Raw genomic sequence first — 20,000 nt, 5'->3', positions numbered from 1 at the left:
AAGTTTCATATTTATTAGCCACTGCATTCTGCATCAAATCATTTTACAGCTTTGCTCCCCTAATTTTAGAATAAGCAAGTTTTATGTCGGCTTTTAAAGCAAGTTTAATTTTATGGTTTAAATCAAGCTGGACTTGACCTTGCACTGTATCAGAATTTTAGGCTGGGAATCGGATCCAAAATATTAGGTCCTATGAGTAAAAGAAGAATTTTTTTTGGAAGGGTTGAAAAGAAAAGAAAATATCAGAATCTCATAAACATTTACATTTCATCCGCTCTATGATGTACTGGATCTGATTAAATGACTAAACCATTACGTCATGTCCTGCCTGAATATCACTATCATGGTTTAGGATTAAAGGTCATCTATATATTAATACTGAAGGACCAATTTTGTGCTCCTCCTAGCTGTCACGTCACGTTTTTCTCGGTACTGTGACCTGGAGTGAAAGAAACTTCATACCTGTAAGAGTGCATCGCACATAGTGGCACACAAATCAGGGGACCTCTTCACAAGGAGTAGTGTAGACCAAAAATGTCGTGTACAAGGATGTTTTGTAGGCCTCATTAGATAAGGCCATGGAGTACATCGACTGGGATCCGGCTCTTACAAGAGCCGCCACTGGTTGTCATATTGGGCTCATGGAACGGAATCCGTCTGTGACGAGGTTTTGGCTAGTCTATATAATACCGTACGCACCGGGGCAGAAGACAAAATTGAGAAAATTGACCAGCCTCCCCTCCCCCTCCCCCCAACCCCCAATCGATCACACCATATGCTCCAAACACGCCCTTCCTTTGAATTGCATCTCTTCTCACTTGCTCCTTTCTCTCTTACATCCTCTCTTCTCACTTGGCATTACCGCCCTCGTGCATATGTAATAAATAGATGGCCACTTAGTTCAAGGTGTCCTACAAAGCAGGGTACCCAGAGAGAGGCCACTGGCGAGTGAGGCTCCACGTATGGGTCTGGGCAATGGAGACAAGTCCATGACACTATCATCCAGCAGATGGCGGGGCCGCACTGCCGGCAACGTCATACTCTTGGTCTCAACCCCGACATGTGGACAAAGCGAGCTGAGGAAGAGACAATGGACAAATTGATTGTCAAGACAGGGATAGCAATGTCATATCCAAACAATTTCATCTGTGGAGCTGAAAAATCCTTGTGTTGTCAACCATTAATTTTTGCCCTTACTCACCCGCTCTCACCTGAAGACCATCTGCAAAAAGAAATAAAGTCATTCAATGTCATTCATTCAGTGCTTTTACAACACCATCCCTCCCACACAAAATCAAATGCACCAACATGCCCCGTCACACCAAATCAAGCACGGTCTCCACAAAAGTAATTTCCCCGAGAGACCCTGTATTCGCAGCGTACTTGCTACCAAGGCTGCGGCTTTTGCGATGGCAACATGGATGGCGGCTGGTGGGTGGCGTGCTGATAGGGCTGCCCAACACCAATGGTTCAGGTGCTGTGGTGCGTCGGTGTACAGCCTGTGGAGACCCTGATGCATCAGAAGCACCTGCGGCATGCACATACACGCGCGCACGCACACACGCACACAGCATTTTTGAATGACTACAGCCTTTCAGGAGGTATAGGGACAGCTTACACCAGCCTTTCAATGTCAGTGCCTATCCTCATCGTCATGCTACCTTTTAATAGTGCCAGTAAGGGGATCAGAAGGTTTGACATTGCCAGGTCATCATCATTACGACTGGAAATGTCAATACGAGGAGAAATCATTTTATTATGTGCTGTACATCAAATAAATATATCCACTTACAGTGACACATGCAAAAGTGAGCAAAGGGATGGATGGAGAGCTTCAAACAAATGTGTACATGGTGTGTACACGGAGGGGAGTGGGGTACGGGTGGGGGGGGCGAGGGGTGAGGGGTGGTTAATGCTTGGACAAACTCCAGTCATCGAATATAGAAGAAAAAAAAGAAGCACAGTCATTAAAATTGTCATTTCTATTACTCCTATTTTAATTTCCTTCTTTTAAGTGTTTACTTAAATTAAATAATGTTTATGGTATTCGAGGAACTTTGTCTTACCCTTGACACAACAGACCCAATCGTCGTAAATAAAACTACAACTGCACTCGAGGCTGAACAGTTTACATTTTGTATCCCAAGGATAGGCCAGATCTGGATCTCGAGGCTCCAAGATCTAATCGGCTTGTTATTGTCACCTACCCAACTCATCCATCAAGTTTCATCCGAATCCGTCCACAACTTTTTGAGATATGCTATACAGAATATCCTTTTTGGCCCGAGCTCTCAATGGTGAAAGAATCACATGCAGAATTTTTTTTAAATTCTCATTTCCGGATTCAGACCTTCACCAAAATCGAATAGCTTCATCCTCGTCACACACCCAACCTGTCCACCAAGGTTCGTCCGAATCAGTCGATAACTTTTTGAGATATCGTGTTGTATAATGTTTTAGCCCCATCACTCAATGATGAAGAAGCACATAAAAAATTTCTCAGATCCTGATGCGGTCCTGGATCTTCACCAAAATCAAATCATTTTGTCTTCATCACACACCCAACCTGCTAACCAAATTTCGTTCAAATCCTTCCCCAACTTTTTGAGATACCCTGTTTGCAGAGACAGACAGACAGGGATGAAAACATAACCTCCATCCACCTTTGGTGGTGGAAGTTACAAACGTTTGAGCTTACAATGGAATACGAGTCTTCATTAATGCTTGGGCACGTCCACGTCAGCAGACAAGTTGGATAATGGATTTTATCGAATGAAAGCCGATAAGAGTACGTTAACTACCATGGGAAGTGAGGTGCGGCTGAAGTTTTGATCATTAGCCCTTTGCGTTTTTTCTCTAATGAAGGGCTAATGCTCGAAATGTCAACTCACATCACTGAGCTCTTGGTGGTTCACAGAAGGGCAGAATAACAGAAAAAAATGGGTTAAAGGGAAAATGTGGATTCATCATAGCACTAGCAAAGGAATTGTGGGTGAAGGATGGGAACAAATATAAATCTCGGCAGGTGCAACGAAGTTCAGAGGTAGCATGTGGGAGAGACCAGGTGGTGGTGGCAGGCAGCAGATTTGAAGGCCTGGAGGGAAGAGCTTGAGACAACACACTCAGGAAAGTATTGTACATGGGCCAGGGAGGATTTCTTATCAGAATAACGGGAAGCAAAACAAATGTACAGTATTTGAGGATGAGGAGCAAGAATGAGCAGAAGTGAAGTGAAGTGAAGTCAAGTGCAGACAGGCTGCATGTCCTGATGTATTGCCCAAATAAATAACACGAAAGTGGATTTACAAATAGGTGTAAAAATTATATGCAGAGTGAAGAACACAATGTTTTACAACAATTTAGGTCCAGATTTATAACAATTTAGGTCCAAATCCAGTTACTATTTTCATCCACATCCTGTCACTCCTGGTACACACAACCCTTGGTTGAAGCAGTTGCCTTTAACCAATTAGCCTTCTCTTCCTGGAAGGCAAATATGAACAAAGGCAACCTAAAATCATTCTGCAAAGCCTGGAACAAGTATGTGTACCCACTCTCAGGAAAGCCAGAAGATAACGTGTCCAACCTTCTTCTTCTTCTTGCGCATGGCAGCTTGGCTGCCGGGTCGCTATCATTTTGTTGAGGCACGACTATGCCGCTGATGCTGTGCCCCTATACCAATATACTGGTACTCATTTCGCCGACCTCGAAAGGATGACAGCACCAGGTGGGGTTGATTCAGCCTGTCATTGGTTAACAGGGCTCAAACTCAGCACCCTAAGATCCAAAGCCAGCCATCCTCACCGCTAAGCCAACACCAGGCTTTATCCAACCTCAAGACTGGACTCTCAAACCTAACTCCTTCAACGACCTGGTAGCACCTTGTTAAGCCTATCTCTGGAGTATGTTACCCTTCCATCCCTTCCCTCACTTCAAATGGCAGTACAGCTGACTCAGAAGGCCGAATTCCTCAATTCAGTGTTTTCTGCTGCACCTTGTATAACCCCTCAATCCCTATAACCTACTCTAACCTCTCGTATCCAACTGCTCCTCCACACTGTGTCTTTCTCACTTGAGAAGGTGGAGAGGTTTCTAACAAACTTTGACTCCGATTCTGGGACAGGCCCAGACAGCATCAGAGCATGTGTCCTAAAAACCTACTCTGCTGTTCTTTCTCATCCTCTTTGTGCTCTGTTCACCGTATCATTATACCACGCATGCAAAACGAAAAGCGGAGTTAAGCAATTGGTTGATTTCCGTCCGTCTTATCAGTTTATGATCGAAGAACAGCTTAGAATTCATCCCCATCATACATGCGCAGAGAGGAGTGTGATAATGTTTTTACACTATGTGGCTGCTTGGCAGTCAAGCAAAATTGAAAATCATTCCAAACAGGAAGCTTACTGTTTTTAAGGACATCATAAAGGACACAAACAATAAGCATGAAGAAATAATGTAATGTGTTCGATAGGGTGATGTTATAGAAACTGCGAAAAATACCAGAATTAATTTATTTTTTACGACTTTTACAATCTTTATTTTATTTAAATTCAATTATATACTTTAACACTGCAGAACACAAATTGCCTATCATAATACTTCCAATAACCTCAAGTTTTGCAGTTATTAAATTTAAATAAAGGTTTAATGAGGGTGGTGTATACAGGTGGAATTCAGAACTACTTCTGGACTACTTCAATAGCACTAAACTTCTGGATTTCTTTTACGATCGTTAAAATCATTATTTTATGAAAATTGAAGTACAGTACTATATACACTTGCACACTGTGCAGGGTGTCATGTTCTATGAACTCTCTAGTTCTCTCTGGGTTAGATTCAGTCTGCCTGAAAGTTAGCCAAGATGATTGCAATGCACAGACATGGTGCAAAAACTGATCTTCTACTGTTGACATCAAATCATTCCTTTTCGTTCCAACGACCTCAATTCAGATCACAAGTACGATTTCAGACCCGGTCATTCTACCTTGGATATTCTGCTTCAACTCTCCTAACAATGGATGTAAGCCCTCAATCTTAAACACGAGACATACATCGAGGATTTGATACAGTCTGGCAACCCACTTTGGTCTCCAAATAATGTGCTTAAACACACCTCCTCTCATGGATCACAGACTTCCTCCACTCCCGTAGTCAGCGTATAGCTCTTAACGGGATCCTCTCATCTCTCCCTGCCAAGGCTGGAGTGTGCCCATGGCAGTGTCTTGAGCCCAGGCTTGTTCTTCATCTTCAATGATGTTTATGATTCCCTGGAAAATTCTACTTATCTCTTTGCTGATGATTCCACCTTCGACCACATAATTTATCATCCTTCAGACAGACAGGCAGCACCCTATTCCCTCGAGAGACCTTGATCAGGAGCTGGTAAAACACTTGGAATAGGTCTTTGCCCCTACAAATCCTGCACTCACCCTCTCTCTCCGAAAGGACCGTTTGATCAGATCACAAAATAAAGTGAGGTGCACATGAATGCCATCATGTACTGTGCTTGTGCCAAGTTTGAACAAAATTTGACCATGTATGTCAAGAAATGGTTGGGGACACGTTTAAGTGACAAATTAGCCACCAATAGGCCATATTGGATCTGATCTCAAAAAAAAAATGATGTGCATATGTATACCATCATATGTTGTCTTAATGCCAAGTACAAATAAAATCGGTCCATACATGTCCAAGATATAGTTGTGGACGCACGCACGCACGCACACACATGAAAAATGAGACCAAATCCACAAGCCCCCGTTTCAGACCAAGTCCAACAGGGGTTTATAAAAGGGGTTAAGCTACCAATACAGGTCAAATGAACGACACTGATGTGTGCTAATCACTTATTGATGTTTACTTGGCAGGAGAGGATGGAAGGGGTTTGCAATCAAAGGAAGTTAATAATCAAATTGCTTCTGCACTGTACCAGCACGAGGGCGATGGTATATGGGTTTATTCAGTCCGGTTAGGGACATACATAGTACGTCAGTTTTATCATGCTGGTTAGGGATAGATCAGATGTGGGTTTAATCAGACCAGTTAGATGCTAAAGGTTAAAAGACTGTTATTACCAATTCGGTTTCATTATGTGAGCATATGATGGAAGAAACATAACATGTGATGAGAAGAAATGACATTTTCAAACAAGTAACCAAGCAATCAAAATATCAATCATTTTGATCTTGAATACAAGATTCACCCTGGGAATCGCTACAGCAAAATAAAACAGAGAATTTTGAAGTACAGGAAAAATAACAAAAAACCTTCGACTATCATTCATGACTTTGTCATATTAATAATTCATATTTTCCTTTGTCAGTTGCACTCAAATAATTGGCATGCACAATTAATCACAACCAGCAGTAAAGATCATTTTGAGGTTCTTTGGAAAAATGAGAATGAAAGTTGTATCGAAGCGGGTGAGAAAGTGAGCAAATGCACTAACCTGATGAGTCCTCCTTGGATGAAGTCAGCCCAAGATTGCTACTCCCAGGCTCTATCCTCAAAGACTGTCTGTTGATGAAAAACATAGGTTAGGGTGGCTGGTTGATGAGTTGTATGCACAGAGCCCGGAACATAAAATGTAAGAGTTGTATGCATCGAGTGTGGAACAGAAAACACTGATGCTGTATGCACTTGTTCAAGATACAGCATTAAACAAGTGGAGGTACATTTAAAGTACACTGCCCCCATGCCAAATAAATAAATAACATATGCTCCAGCGTGCGACATTGCCGGAGTGCCTTCGGTACCGAGCTTTACACTTAACTTTTTCAACTGTTGGGAGAATTAGATTGAGTGAGGAAAAAATTAAAGAATATGCCGAAAGTGTAAGTTGATCGAGGGCAAAGAAAATAATTAAGCAGCGGGATTGCCACGGAGGCTCCCGTAGCCAAAGTTAGGTAATCCATGGGGAAATCTCTGGCGTGAGGAAGGCAAAATAAATTAAATTAAAGATCAAATTATAAGAATGATTAACATAATAGGAGGATTGGAATGAGAAAAGCAATGGGATAAGTGAACGATGAGTTCAAGAGAGAATTGGAAAAATATTGTAACAAAATTTTCATTCACTTCATCTGAAAATTTCCATTCAATATTTGATGCATTGCTCAACCCACCCTCACCTTGCTCCCCCTCTCTCGTTCTCTCATTCTCAACCCCCTTACTCGCACCCCTCCCTCCCGAAGTGCATAGCAACGTGTGGCGAGGCATCACTCTCCACCCCTTAGCTCCCCCAACTCCTCACTTCCCCACCCTTCCTCTCTCCCCCCATCCCCTCAAACCTACCACCAATCTATATATCTCTATATCTCTCTCTCTCTTCCCCCCACCTCCACCCCTCTGTCTCTGTCCTTCTCCCTCTCCCTCCCACCCTCTCCTTCTCCCTCTCCCTCCACCCCTCTCTCCTTCTCCCTCTGCCTCCACCCCTCTCTCCTTCTCCCTCTCCCTCCACCCCTCTCTCCTTCTCCCTCTCCCTCCACCCCTCTCTCCTTCTCCCTCTCCCTCCACCCCTCTCTCCTTCTCCGTCCACTCCACCCCTCTCTTCTTCTCCCTCTCCCTCCACCCCTCTCTTCTTCTCCCTCTCACTCCACCCCTCTCTTCTTCTCCCTCTCCCTCCGCCCCTCTCTTCTTCTCCCTCTCCCTCCACCCCTCTCTTCTTCTCCCTCTCCCTCCACCCCTCTCTTCTTCTCCCTCTCCCTCCACCCCTCTCTTCTTCTCCCTCTCCCTCCACCCCTCTCTTCTTCTCTCTCTCTCTCTCTCTCTCTCTCTCTCTCTCTCTCTCTCTCTCTCTCTCTCTCTCTCTCTCTCTCTCTCTCCCCGTCTCTCTCTCTCTCTCTCTCTCTCTCTCTCTCTCTCTCTCTCTCTCCCTCCCTCCCTCCCCACACCTACCTCTCTCTCTCTCTCCCCCTCCACACCTACCCCTCTCTCTCCCTCCACACCTACCTCTCTCTCTCCCTCTCTCTCTCTCTCTCTCTCTCTCTCTCTCTCTCTCTCTCTCTCTCTCTCTCTCTCTCTCTCTCTCTCTCTCTCTCTCTCTCTCTCTCTCTCTCTCTCTCTCTCTCTCTCTCTCTCTCTCTCTCTCTCTCCCTCCACACCTACCTCTCTCTCTCTCTCTCCCTCCACACCTACCTCTCTCTCTCTCTCTCTCCCTCCCTCCACACCTACCTCTCTCTCTCTCTCTCTCTCTCTCTCTCTCTCTCCCCACACCAACCTCACTCTCTCCCTCCCCACACCAACCTCACTCTCTCCCTCCACACCTACCTCTCTCTCTCCCTCCACACCTACCTCTCTCTCTCTCTCCCTCCACACCTACCTCTCTCTCTCTCTCTCTCTCTCCCTCCCTCCACACCTACCTCTCTCTCTCTCTCCCCTCCACACCTACCTCTCTCTCTCTCTCCCCTCCACACCTACCTCTCTCTCTCTCCCTCCACACCTACCTCTCTCTCTCTCTCTCCCTCCACACCTACCTCTCTCCCCCTCCGTCTTCCTCCACACCCCCATCCCTCTCCCTCCACACCTCCCTCCCTCTCTCACTCCACCCCTCTATCCCTCCATCCTGCACATTCTCTCCCTCCACCCCCAACTCTTTTAGTATTGCTGTCAGCGAAATGATGGGTGGTATTTGCTGGTAAAAAAAAAAATTTTAATCACATTATTTCCACAAATATTATTATTACAAGCAGAGCACCTGCCCTAAGGTGCTCTGCACCTTTACAAGTGTACAAGAAGTTCTTCTGACATATCCCTTTACTTGAGTGGTGGATAGGTAACAGACCGCTGCCTCGATCGCTCTCGAAAATAAAAATAACCCGGGTTACGTACATGAAGCAAAATATCCCTGTTGCTTATGTGCATGTAATAAATCATGGTTATATAGCTCACATAATTATCTCCATGCCTTTTGGAAAAAAACCCAGGAGGATATTGTAATCGGCAACGTCCATTTGTCTGTCTGTCTGTCCGTCACGCTATCTCCTCCTAAACGGCTGGGCAGACATTTACCAAACTTGGTAGTTATGATAAACACATGGCACATAGGTGCAGGAGCAGTGTCATTTTTAGCCCCTCCCCCTGAGGTAGGATCAAAAGGTGAAGTACCAAAAAATGCAATTACGGGCACATTTTTTAATGAAACTTTATATATGCAGTCAACATTAGAGGGGGGGAGGGACGCATGAATTACATAACATTTTGGGGGGGATATGACCTTCAGTTCATGCCCCAGGGAGTGGGGACTTGGGGTCAAAACGGAAAATAATTTTTAACTCAAAATTTGATATTGGGTAACTTCTGGTGAAACTTTTTGCCATCTTTCAACTGCTTTTGATGGGAAGTGTGGGGATTTTGCTTTGGCGCTCCATTAACTTCACAGTAGTTCAAAATGCATTGCCCCATAGGCTGACACCAGAGGCCTGCAGCCGCCCAAGGCCTGTATCCTGGGGCCTATAAGTACTGTCACATTTACAAGGCCCATTTTTTAGCTTTTGGGATTTGATGATCCTTTTAAGTCACAGGTTGTTTTACACTAAATTGTGGGTGGCATCTGGCCAGCTGTGAAACCGATGGGTATGGAGCAGACATGGATACATACATACAAACACTTGCTCCATTATATATAAATCAGTATAATCATCTTCTACTATCTCGGCCAAACTGCAACTACATTTGTTCAATAAGAAGAACTTGTCATGCTGGCATCTTCCTTCTTTTGATCACTCTTTACTTTTTGCAGGCTCGAAGGCTCATAGTGGAACTGCCACACACATATATATGGACATACACACAAATGATTACACGACACCAGGCAGGACTGTTGGAGAACACAAACATGGCCACTGAGATTACGGGAAGTGCCATCGTTTCCCGAGGCACTCTCGGTGCCAATGACAACAAAACAATGGCCTTTTTATGTGCTTGACATCTTTTACATGCTTTCCTCGTGGAGAAACATTCCCCATCAGGATCTACCACGGTCTAACTGACAGCATCACCTTTGGACAAGGCAGTGTTATTTTCAGATTGTCTGGAAGGATGGTGCATTGGTAGCACACTTACTTTTGAACTGTCCTAGTGTGGGTTTGATTCCTGATCCGACTGTAAACTGTCAGATCGGTGCTTCGCAGGCAGAGTGTTGGACCACAAGGTACATCATCCCTTGAATGGATGTTAAGCTAGGTGTCCCATGTGCCAGCATTAGTCAGTGGACGTTAAAGATCCTATCGTGTCTTTTGACCAAGAGTCAGCAAGTTAACTTTGGCACCCTGAAAAATTACAAATTACTGTCCATATCATAATTAAGACACATTTCATACTCTTATATAGTGTAAGGTGTCTCAAGTGTTTTATTTACTTTAAGCAAGAGAAATTTAAGAGTGAGGATGTGTAAGAAAAATAAATGACTGATCAAATCCATATTGGAATATCACTGAGAAGATGTGTGAGGATGGCAGTTAAAGGTGCATACTTGTAATTATCGTCTTCCACAAACTTCTGCAACTCCTCAATGTACTGAACCGAATGAAGGTACTTCTGTACATGAGGAAGCTGCTGTAGGTGCTCTGTGGTTATGGGAGGGAGATGGAGAGGGAGAGGGAAAGAGAGCGAGAGAAACATTTATTTTAAACTCCAATGAGTACAAACACAACCTGCACAACCACATTACATATGACCACAACTATCTTTATATCCTCAGAAATACTTCAGATCGAGGGTGGAATGCAGTGGTCAGGATCGTGCACAAGCATCCTCGAGAATGTGTGGGTTCAGACCCAACTGGGGCAACTCTATGAACAATTTGAATTCTAAACTTCAGGAAACTAAGCTCGTCTTGGGAGACTCACGTTGGATTCTCAGCTTAAAACATTGCTAGCTCACTAATAACCTTCAGGAATGAGGTTGTCTATGTTCCTTGATTGGTATATACAATCGAGGCAAATCTACATTTTGTGGCATTTATGGGGCATCCCTCTACACTTATCACAGGCTGGACCCTTACTCCAACACATGCTCCCACTGTTTTATAGGATGGAGGTAGGAATTTCCACCAACTCTTACAACACAGTGGTGTACTTGCAGATTTTGTGGCAACTCTTTGAATCCATAATTGATATATTCCAACACCTTCCCGCAAACTCTGCCGTTGGACTGTATCCATAGCACATAAAAGCAAAGTGCAAACAATATCACGGGAAGAGCAGTAAGGAATGGAGCAAGATTACACCAGAGCTGTCAGATCTAGATTTCAGTCCCTGAGGAATGGGATCCGACTACAAACTGCCATCCGATAAAACATTTGCAGACGGGGTGTTGCATTGGAGAGCATGCCATCTATGAGGGATGTTCAAAAGGTTAAATACCAAAAAATGCAATTACGGGCCCATTTAAAAAACATTTTAAAAATAAACTTTGTACAGCATATGCAATCAACATTTGGGGATGCATGAAATATGGAAAGATTGTTTGGATTTGACACCCCACCCCCCCCCCCCATTCATGCCTCAGGGTCACAGGGGTCAAAAAAGAAGATTTCTTTTTTAACTCAAAATTATATATTGGGTCATTCCGACTGGAACTTTTTGCCATCTTTCAATTTTGCTTTAGGTGGGAAGCATGGGGATTTGCAATGGCACCCCACTGACTTCGCTCTCGTTTATTTTTTGAAATGAGCCTTTCAGCCGAGGCTGAACGAAGTGAGGTCGAGGCCATTTATTCCTTTATACACAGGGGCAGCGTTAGTCATTTGGGGGCCCCATGCAAAACGGAATAATGGCTCAGTGGGGGCACCCATGAGCCCCGTCACTAAAATATGCAATTTGGCATCCGTCTGTCTGATGTCGATGTATTCGGTCATTGCTTACAAAATCTCAACCAATTAAACTTGCCAAGGGGACTACAGGTCATATGACAAAGGTTGTAGTGACTTAATTTGCTTCATCTGGCCCCCACTCCTCACAAAAAGTTCCGAAGGTGGGGTGATGCAAATTATCTTTGTCGATGGTGTACTTTCAATGGGTATGGAGCAGACAATGGGTATGTAGTGCTGCTCCTGGTGGGGGTGGGAGAGGGTATTACGAGTGACGTTTCAGAACCTTTAAATGTACTGTATCATGAGTAAGAGGACTCAATGTTATTTTCGCAATTGCTTAGCCGATTCAGCTTTGGACTCCATTGCAAAATCCAGAGGAATTCCCCACGTTTTATTGCCCTTTTCCATATTGGAACAGTGTATATATGCAGCAGCTTGAGCGTCATTCGACCATATCGTCGTATTTTTCCAAGGCCACTTCAATTGACAAAAGTAATAATAACAACTAGACGATAGTTATAGAATAGTATATACATTGCGGTCTTGGTGCAACCCAACTCTTTTGTTTCAGGTTGTTGTTTTTCCTTTGATCCAATATGGCTGCCAGACCATGTGACTGATGACGTAATCTTTATCAAACCATATTTCCCATGGGTAGTTGATGAGTTAGTTAAATTTTGCATTGATCAGTGAAGCAGTTTCTCCGATGAATATTTTCAAAGATTTTCCCTTAGATCCAATATGGCTGCCAAACCGCGTGACACATAATGGTCATTTTAATGAAAATCCTGTTCAAATTTCAAGTCAATCGGATAGAAATTGAGGATTTCAGAAATCTGCCCTATGTTGACCTTTTGGCCGATGTTGACCTCAAAAATAATTGGTGGTTGAATTTAGTGACGTGGTCATGTAACGTATGGTAAATACCACATGTAAAGGCCCGGTCACACCTTGACGTTTTAGCCAGCGATGCCAACGTATTAAAATTTATGTAAAACGCTGGCTGACGTTGAACTTTTGATGTTTTTTTTTTTAAGATTCGGACGTATTCATAACGAGTTGGTCGTATGCATAACATATTAGTAATGGACACAGAACGTTTCGTTGTGTTATAGATAACTTATACCAACGAATGCTGAACCTGTTGTTGGCCTACACAACTGATGCCCAACGATAGTCTAACTTCGGCATAGCGCGTTGCACGCATCGCCGACGATGTCGTGACGTAGCCTATTAAAAGGCTGACGCACAACGATTCCAATCATAACTGCCGTAGAAATGGAAGTGTCAACATCGCGGTCACACCTTGGCGATCTTGCCAGCGTATGCCGACCTAAGAAAAATGTGTCTAAAACGTTGGGGCACGTCAAATACGGTATGAGTAAGTTTGGTATACGTGAGTACAACGCTAAAGTACGCTATCATACGTCGTAGTAAGTAGAGTACGTCAAGAAATTTTAAACATGTTCAAAATTTTACGACGTACTCGGCGTATGACACACGTTCCGCATGCGATGGGGATAAGTTTTACACACGATATGTGGACGCTTACACACGTCCACAAAGGCTACTTATAAGCTACTCATAAGTCGAAACACGTCGCGGTAATGTCTTTTTTACGCGAAACTTATTTCTAACTTATGTTTGACGTGCTTTGAACCAATTCTTTACGTAGTCCCAACACACATCGACGTATGTAGACGTATTCCAATGACGTCTTCCGGTCGACAAAAAAAATAAATTAACGTGTTTCTAGCTTACAACTGCCATATAAAGACGTGTTCCCAGCGGTTTTGGGAATTGGTATATAAAAATGCTGCTCATAAAAGGGGAACCCAACAGTGTTTGAGTTCCTTTTTGAGTCGATGTCCATGTCAGCAGTATCAGTATTAGTATTAGTATTAGTTTGTTCATGTTGGCAGTAGTAGGTGAGTGTGAGGGGGAGGGTGTGGGTTATGATGGATCCTCCTTGCGTCCGCGTGTCCACGGGTAGGTTCATAGGCTGCCACTCAACGATTTAAATGGCTGCATCTCCACTATTGAAAGTAGACGCTTGCGCTCAACAATTGGATTTTTTTTACACTCAACGACTTTTAAACGGTACCACTCAGCTATTTTCATTGTTTACAATGAGCGATTTAAATTGCTGTCACTCGCCTTTGTTTTTTGACGCTGGGGTTTTGAAATTTGAAGCGTTTCTTCTGAACGTGTTAAAACGCTCAAACTCGACTATTTTAAATAGACGCTGCCGATGGACAATTGGAATCATAGCCAAGCTAGACATCGAAGTGTGAACATCCTCGTCATGCCGAAGAAAAGTTTGAAGAACGCTGCAAATAAGTGTCCTGGCCGTGGCCGTGGACGCTGACGCAAGGACGATCCATTATACCGACGTCTTTCAGCCTATGAGTAACTTAAAAGTAACGTCTGTCGATGTGTGGCAACGATCGCGTAATGTGCCAACAACACGTTAGTCATAGGTTAGAAATAAGTTTCGGGTACGCTAAACATTACCTCGGCGTGTCTCAACTTATGATTAACTTACAAGTAGCATGTGTTGACGTCTGTCAACGATCACAGACCGTGCATACAACTTGTGGCCAGCGTAGCGGAACGTGTGAGTCATACGCCGGCATACGTCGTGAAATTTCAAGCATGAAAAAATTTGAGGACAACCGAAAAGTACAACGTTTAAAGCCAACGTACAACGACGTATGGCAGTGTTTTTCAGCGTGCTCTCAATGTTATCAAAACTTATCCATAACGTATTCAACGTGTGCCAGCGTTTTAGAAAAAAAAAATCAAAAATCGGCATACGTTGGCTAAAACGTCAAGGTGTGACCGGGCCTTAACATATGGTAAAGTTTCAATATCCTCTGCTGAACCGTTTTCAATATATGCTCTTAACAAAATGCAGACACGACTAATGTACATCGTATGTACTCACTTAACACTTAACCTTAACGTCGTATGCTCCTGATCACTTGACCCTGCTTTTCACTTCGCAAGCGCAGGGTAGTGCCAATAGCATAATAATGATGATATTAACGTTATACTTTTGTAAAACATTAACATTGATAATAATATTAACAAAAATAACGACAATAAATGGCAGTAATAAAAAGGATAATAACATGATCCCTCCTGGCTGCTCCCGTAGATAAATTTCTCATCATTTTATGCAATTATTAAATAACGGTTACTCCCTAATCTCACCTGACACCGCCAGCCACAAATACAAACTCACACAAAAAACTGATCCAGGGGTGTGTTCCATTACCAATCAGCTTGCTATCGCTTGCCGAGCCAAACTTTCCTGATCAACCGTTTCGTTGGAGTGCTTCCGTGAGTGCTTAAACCACTTGGGGAGCGCTCTACAAGCTGATTGGTAATCAAACACATCCCAGCACTTGTACTAGGCCAATAACCCATCTTCTGGTTCTGTTGCTTGTGCAATGAAGAAAGTTATTTTTGGGTGATTTCACCCTTTTCTCCTTTTGTTGCTTCCCCCCCCCCACTTTTCAGCACTGCTGGGGTAGTTTTGTTTCACAGGTGCTCCAATTTTAAAAACGGCAACGTTTAGCCGTGCGCATGGGTTAGTCCACTTACCCATGCGCACGGCTGAACGTTGAAGATATTTTTTGTGATCACACAAAAATGTGTGGTGTCGTTTTTGTGTGATCACAGGGTTTGTTTTATGATCACACAATAAATTGTTGTGTACATTTCCTTAACAATATTGATATGTATTAACATTAGGAATTACACAAATTTTATTGTGGTTGTTCTTGCATTTAAAAACATTAAATATAGTTATTTTTCCACTTAACCTGCTTTCTCTTTGAATACTAACTTCACCCCCCCAATTTTGTGTCATGTCTAGTTAAACATCAGGGGAAAATTGTTTAATTGATTCATTATGTCACAGTGCTTTCTTTTCTTGAGATGGAGCATTCCTTTGTGCTGTGTTTATCACCAGTCACAAGGTGATATGTTTTGATGGCATAGTGAGATCCCACCCTCAGGGGGCCCCCTTGTTGTCTTGGGGCCCCATGCAATTGCACGGTATGCCCGCCCCTAACGCTGCCTCTGCAGATACGTGAAACACCCTACCACCCATGCCTACAGAAAACGGACTTTTTGGAACACCAGACGTATTTTCCATCCAATCATCATGCAACTTTGTGAAACAAAATTTCTCCTTGGCTATGCATTCCTATGTTGAAAGTTTAGTGTCAATCGCTCAAGCAGTTGTGGAAAAAATCTGATTTAAAAGCGAATAAAGGTGAAACGTGAGGATGGAGGGGGAAGGGGGGGTGAGGACCTCAGCAGACGTTCCACAACATGGTTAAGGATGGTTGTGGACGCCTCTTACTAGTTCATTAGACAGGAGTAGAGTAACATCTAACTCCCTATGGTGGTACATCAAAATCCTACCGTATTTTTGGCACAATAATCTTTAGTCGGGTACCATAACCAAATAGATCCAGGTATTATGGTACTGGTATACGAGCTGATCCTTGTGTTATCAGCTGTGACAATGCAATTCTTAAGAAAAAGAAACATGCAACATCACAAATAAACAAGTCATTCAGGAGGAAAACTCGAATTATTCAGTGATTGGTGTGAACAACACTTCTGGTCCCACATTTGGGAAAGTAATTTATGGCTTACCCCTTAATTAATGGTTGCACAACCTGACGGAAAAAAAGAAAAACCCGAAACTCAATGGGGTACATGCTACTCTGACTTCAGCCTCAACACAGATATAACTAGAAGGGCATTTAGTGGAGCACATACCTTTGCCATGTAATACCTGATCCATGAGAACATATCAGGCCTAATGCATTTTTGAAATAGAATGAGATACAATCGTTTTTGGCCCTATCTCTCAATGGTAAAGAATCATTAAAAAAATTATCAGATCCAGATCTACACAAAAATTTAATCATTTCGTTCTTGTCACACACCCAACATGCCCACCAAGTTTCATCCGAATCCGTGCACAACTTTTTGAGATATCGTACTACATATCGTTTTTGGCCCTATCTCTCAATGATGAAGAATCACTTTTAAAATTCTAGTCATCAGATCCGGATCTTCACCAAAATCTAATCAGTTCGTCCTTGTCACAAACTGAACCTGTTCACAAAATTTCATCCGGATCCGTCCACAACTTTATGAGATATCCTGTACACAGACAGACAAACAAACAAACAGACAGAAAGGGGTGAAAACATAACCTCATTCACCTTTGGTGGTAGAGGTAATTAAAGCCTTGTGATGCTTAAACTATGTATCCAGCTCAGTCATCAGCTCAGAATGCTCAGTCAACAGCAACTTTATCATGTTCTCAAACATGACCTTCTCTCAAACCTAAGCATTAAAAATTACCCCCATGTGGGGGTGACGGTCATCTCTATAATAACACAAGTTCTCAATGTTCAGTTCAGGTAACCACGAAACAGTCCAAACTAACCGTTTAGATTGAAATAGTTCACAGAGATACACTAGGATAATACTAATAATGACATAATGAATAAATATGTCTTGTTCATTTAGTACCCGGATTAACACATCAGAATCACCAGTAAGTGCAATACATGGTTTTCCGGTCCGTCCACTCTCTGGAAACATTTCACTTCTGGTTGTAGAAAAAAACGAAAAAAATAGGCTTAGCTCTCGGAGATTATGATAATCCTGTAGCTTATTCTTCACTGATTATAATGCAACTTTCAGAATGAAAATTGGTCAAGTATTTAGAGTGTTATTGAGGTTTGAAAGATCGTTAGAGCTCGCAAATTCATTCATTATTAATTCCACAGAAGTTTCGTGACACTGCACAAAGTAACATGTCACGTATGAAAAAAACATTTTGTATGCCAGATTCATTAATTATTAATTCATTAATTATGGAATGTACTCATTGATATACTAATCAGAAAGCCCGAAGCATGTCGCATAATTTATCAGTTATCCCCTCATCCGGGATCCGTGGCCTCGCCCCACAGCCTGCAGCCCTATGTCCGCTGGTGATTATGATAGATCCCACCCAGATTTTAATTAGGGGTTATAGTTTGGTGTTCCGATACCGGTTAATGGCGGGAGCCGGGGGCTAAGATTTTTTTTATCAGAAAAATTATAAAAAAAATTAATAAACGACATTTTTCGCATCACCAAGATAACGATCATCAGTGGGGAGGAAGGGATGGAGACTAATGGAGTTTATAATGAAGTTAATACTTAGGCCTTAGTTATCTTATAACTTGGTTTACGCAGTTCTTCAGTGAAAATGTAGGGTTGGTAGGTCGAAATATAAATATAATTTCAATTTTTAGAAGTTAAATATTTTAATGATTTTTTTCGGATGTTCCATGGAAAAGACAAGGGTAGGTGGGGGGGGGGGATAAATATAAATCCTGGACCAGGAGGATCTAAGAAAACATTAAAGATGGAAGACCATTCAAATGCAGGATGCCCATGTTCACTGTATCATCTGATGTGAAAAACAATAAAAAAGGATTAAATCTTGTTTTTACAATATAGTCTGGCATGTATTTCTTATAGAAACCTGTTGGATCATCAAACAAATGGAAACAATGGTGAGAAAATTAATGTCCAAGTCGTAGATGTGTGCGTGCACACCAGTGCATAGTGCTGGATATGATTAAAAAAAGGTGTCTACTCAGAGGCAACACACTCAAAACAGTCAATCAGAGCCATAACCAGCTCTTACTTTTCAGTGGGCATCTGATCGTACCGTCTCCCCATCCCCATGAGCACATCAAAGGCTGATTTCTGGTACGTTGAAGGCTGAATATCAGCAACTCGCAGGGAGACTTTGACGTACTTGGCACAAAAATCTTTCAATACGAACAGCGGTGTGCAACTTTCGATAGAAACAAAATTAGCACGATCGAGAGGAGCCTGCGAATTATCCCTGCTGATGCACTGAATTGATGCAATCGTTCGGCCAGAATATTCGTTGTCAAGATGTTGCGTGATTAAATCACCAATACAGTCACTCGAATTTATACCGCTGACATACTTCTTAACAACCACCTTCGCCCCAGAAACCACAGTCAATCTGAACCACGCTGGCCACTGCTCAGACGCCATGACCGAAGACTACTGCGCAGTTTGGTTAAAGATGACTCGGCATTTTGGCGCGCAGGCACGAAATTCTATTTTGAAAACAAATGCAGACGTTTACATTTTGGGTTTTGAAACTTTTGCACCTTCGGCGGAAAATGTATAAATATAAAAGGTTAAAAATGTGTTTTATATTTATATTTCATAGACGATTGGTCGAAATCCTTCCTTCCTTCTTTGCGAATCGCATCGGCGTTTTTGGCCATCTTCCAGATCACGTGACGATCAAACGGGAAGGAAATTCAAAAATATGTCCTGTTAGATACAAGATAATATTTTTTACTATCATAATCAATAAGCAGTTGCCGAATATCTTGTAGAATGGCAGACTACATAGGTTTTGAAAATGGCAATTTTTATAACTTACGTGACCTCGTCCCTGACCTTGAACCCGGACAAAAGTTATATCGTTGTACAACACTCATCGACCTCTACCCACATACTAAGTTTCATCAAGATCAGAAAGAAAAATTGTTGACGGACGGACAGACGGACATTTGGTCCGGCTTTATTAGGTCATCTCGGTAGAGATGTTAGGGTTAGGGTTAGGGTAGTAGTAGAAGTAGTAATATTAATCTTAATCGGGCAGCTGGACCATTTTATAAATTTTTTTGGAAAAAAAAAAGAGTTATTCATTAGACAAGACTAAAGCAACATCCAACTCCCAATGGTGGCATTTGTGTTTTTGAGGATGAACTGCTGTTCACTGTAGGTGTGATACCAGTTTACATTCATTGCAAAATGGTGGTTGCAATGGTGATCATTATGCACACCATAGTGGCAGAACTGCTGGAAGTCCGAGATAACCCGCAGGACGTTGTTCATATGCAGGGAGCGCTGCTCGTTTTCCAAAATGCTGTCTGATGCCGGGTATGCAGAATCGATGTAAGTGATGTCAGACAGATAGATCCCTGCAAGGCAAAAACACGCCACAAGGTTGCAAGCTTACTCACAAATCTACAAAGCAGTCAAATGAAGGCCAGCTAATTTAAGTTAAAAAGGTGCATTTCCCAACAAAGTTGAAAAGAAAACGATT

The 20,000-nt window shown here is 42.6% G+C and overlaps 1 protein-coding gene across 10 annotated transcripts in view; it reads right to left on the bottom strand.

The window, feature by feature from the left end:
* LOC147026600 (ras-specific guanine nucleotide-releasing factor RalGPS1-like) overlaps nucleotides 1–20,000 on the bottom strand; it is a 278,462-nt gene that overhangs the window by 18,481 nt on the left and 239,981 nt on the right. For all 10 annotated transcript variants that reach the window (XM_085882173.1, XM_085882179.1, XM_085882171.1 and 7 more), the window contains 6 exons: nucleotides 19,738–19,875; nucleotides 10,472–10,565; nucleotides 6,449–6,516; nucleotides 1,384–1,528; nucleotides 1,202–1,222; nucleotides 928–1,076 (listed from right to left, as the gene is read on the bottom strand). In XM_085882173.1, coding sequence (XP_085738299.1) covers nucleotides 928–1,076; nucleotides 1,202–1,222; nucleotides 1,384–1,528; nucleotides 6,449–6,516; nucleotides 10,472–10,565; nucleotides 19,738–19,875 — 615 coding nt within the window. The remainder of the gene's footprint in view (nucleotides 1–927; nucleotides 1,077–1,201; nucleotides 1,223–1,383; nucleotides 1,529–6,448; nucleotides 6,517–10,471; nucleotides 10,566–19,737; nucleotides 19,876–20,000) is intronic.

This window comes from Eptatretus burgeri, chromosome 5 (assembly GCF_056783735.1).
Source record: "Eptatretus burgeri isolate ZD-2024b chromosome 5, Ebu_testis_v1, whole genome shotgun sequence".
Classification (NCBI taxonomy): Eukaryota; Metazoa; Chordata; class Myxini; order Myxiniformes; family Myxinidae; genus Eptatretus; species Eptatretus burgeri.
Note: the sequence above shows the minus strand (reverse complement) of the source record. Positions and strands in the feature narration are given on the sequence as shown.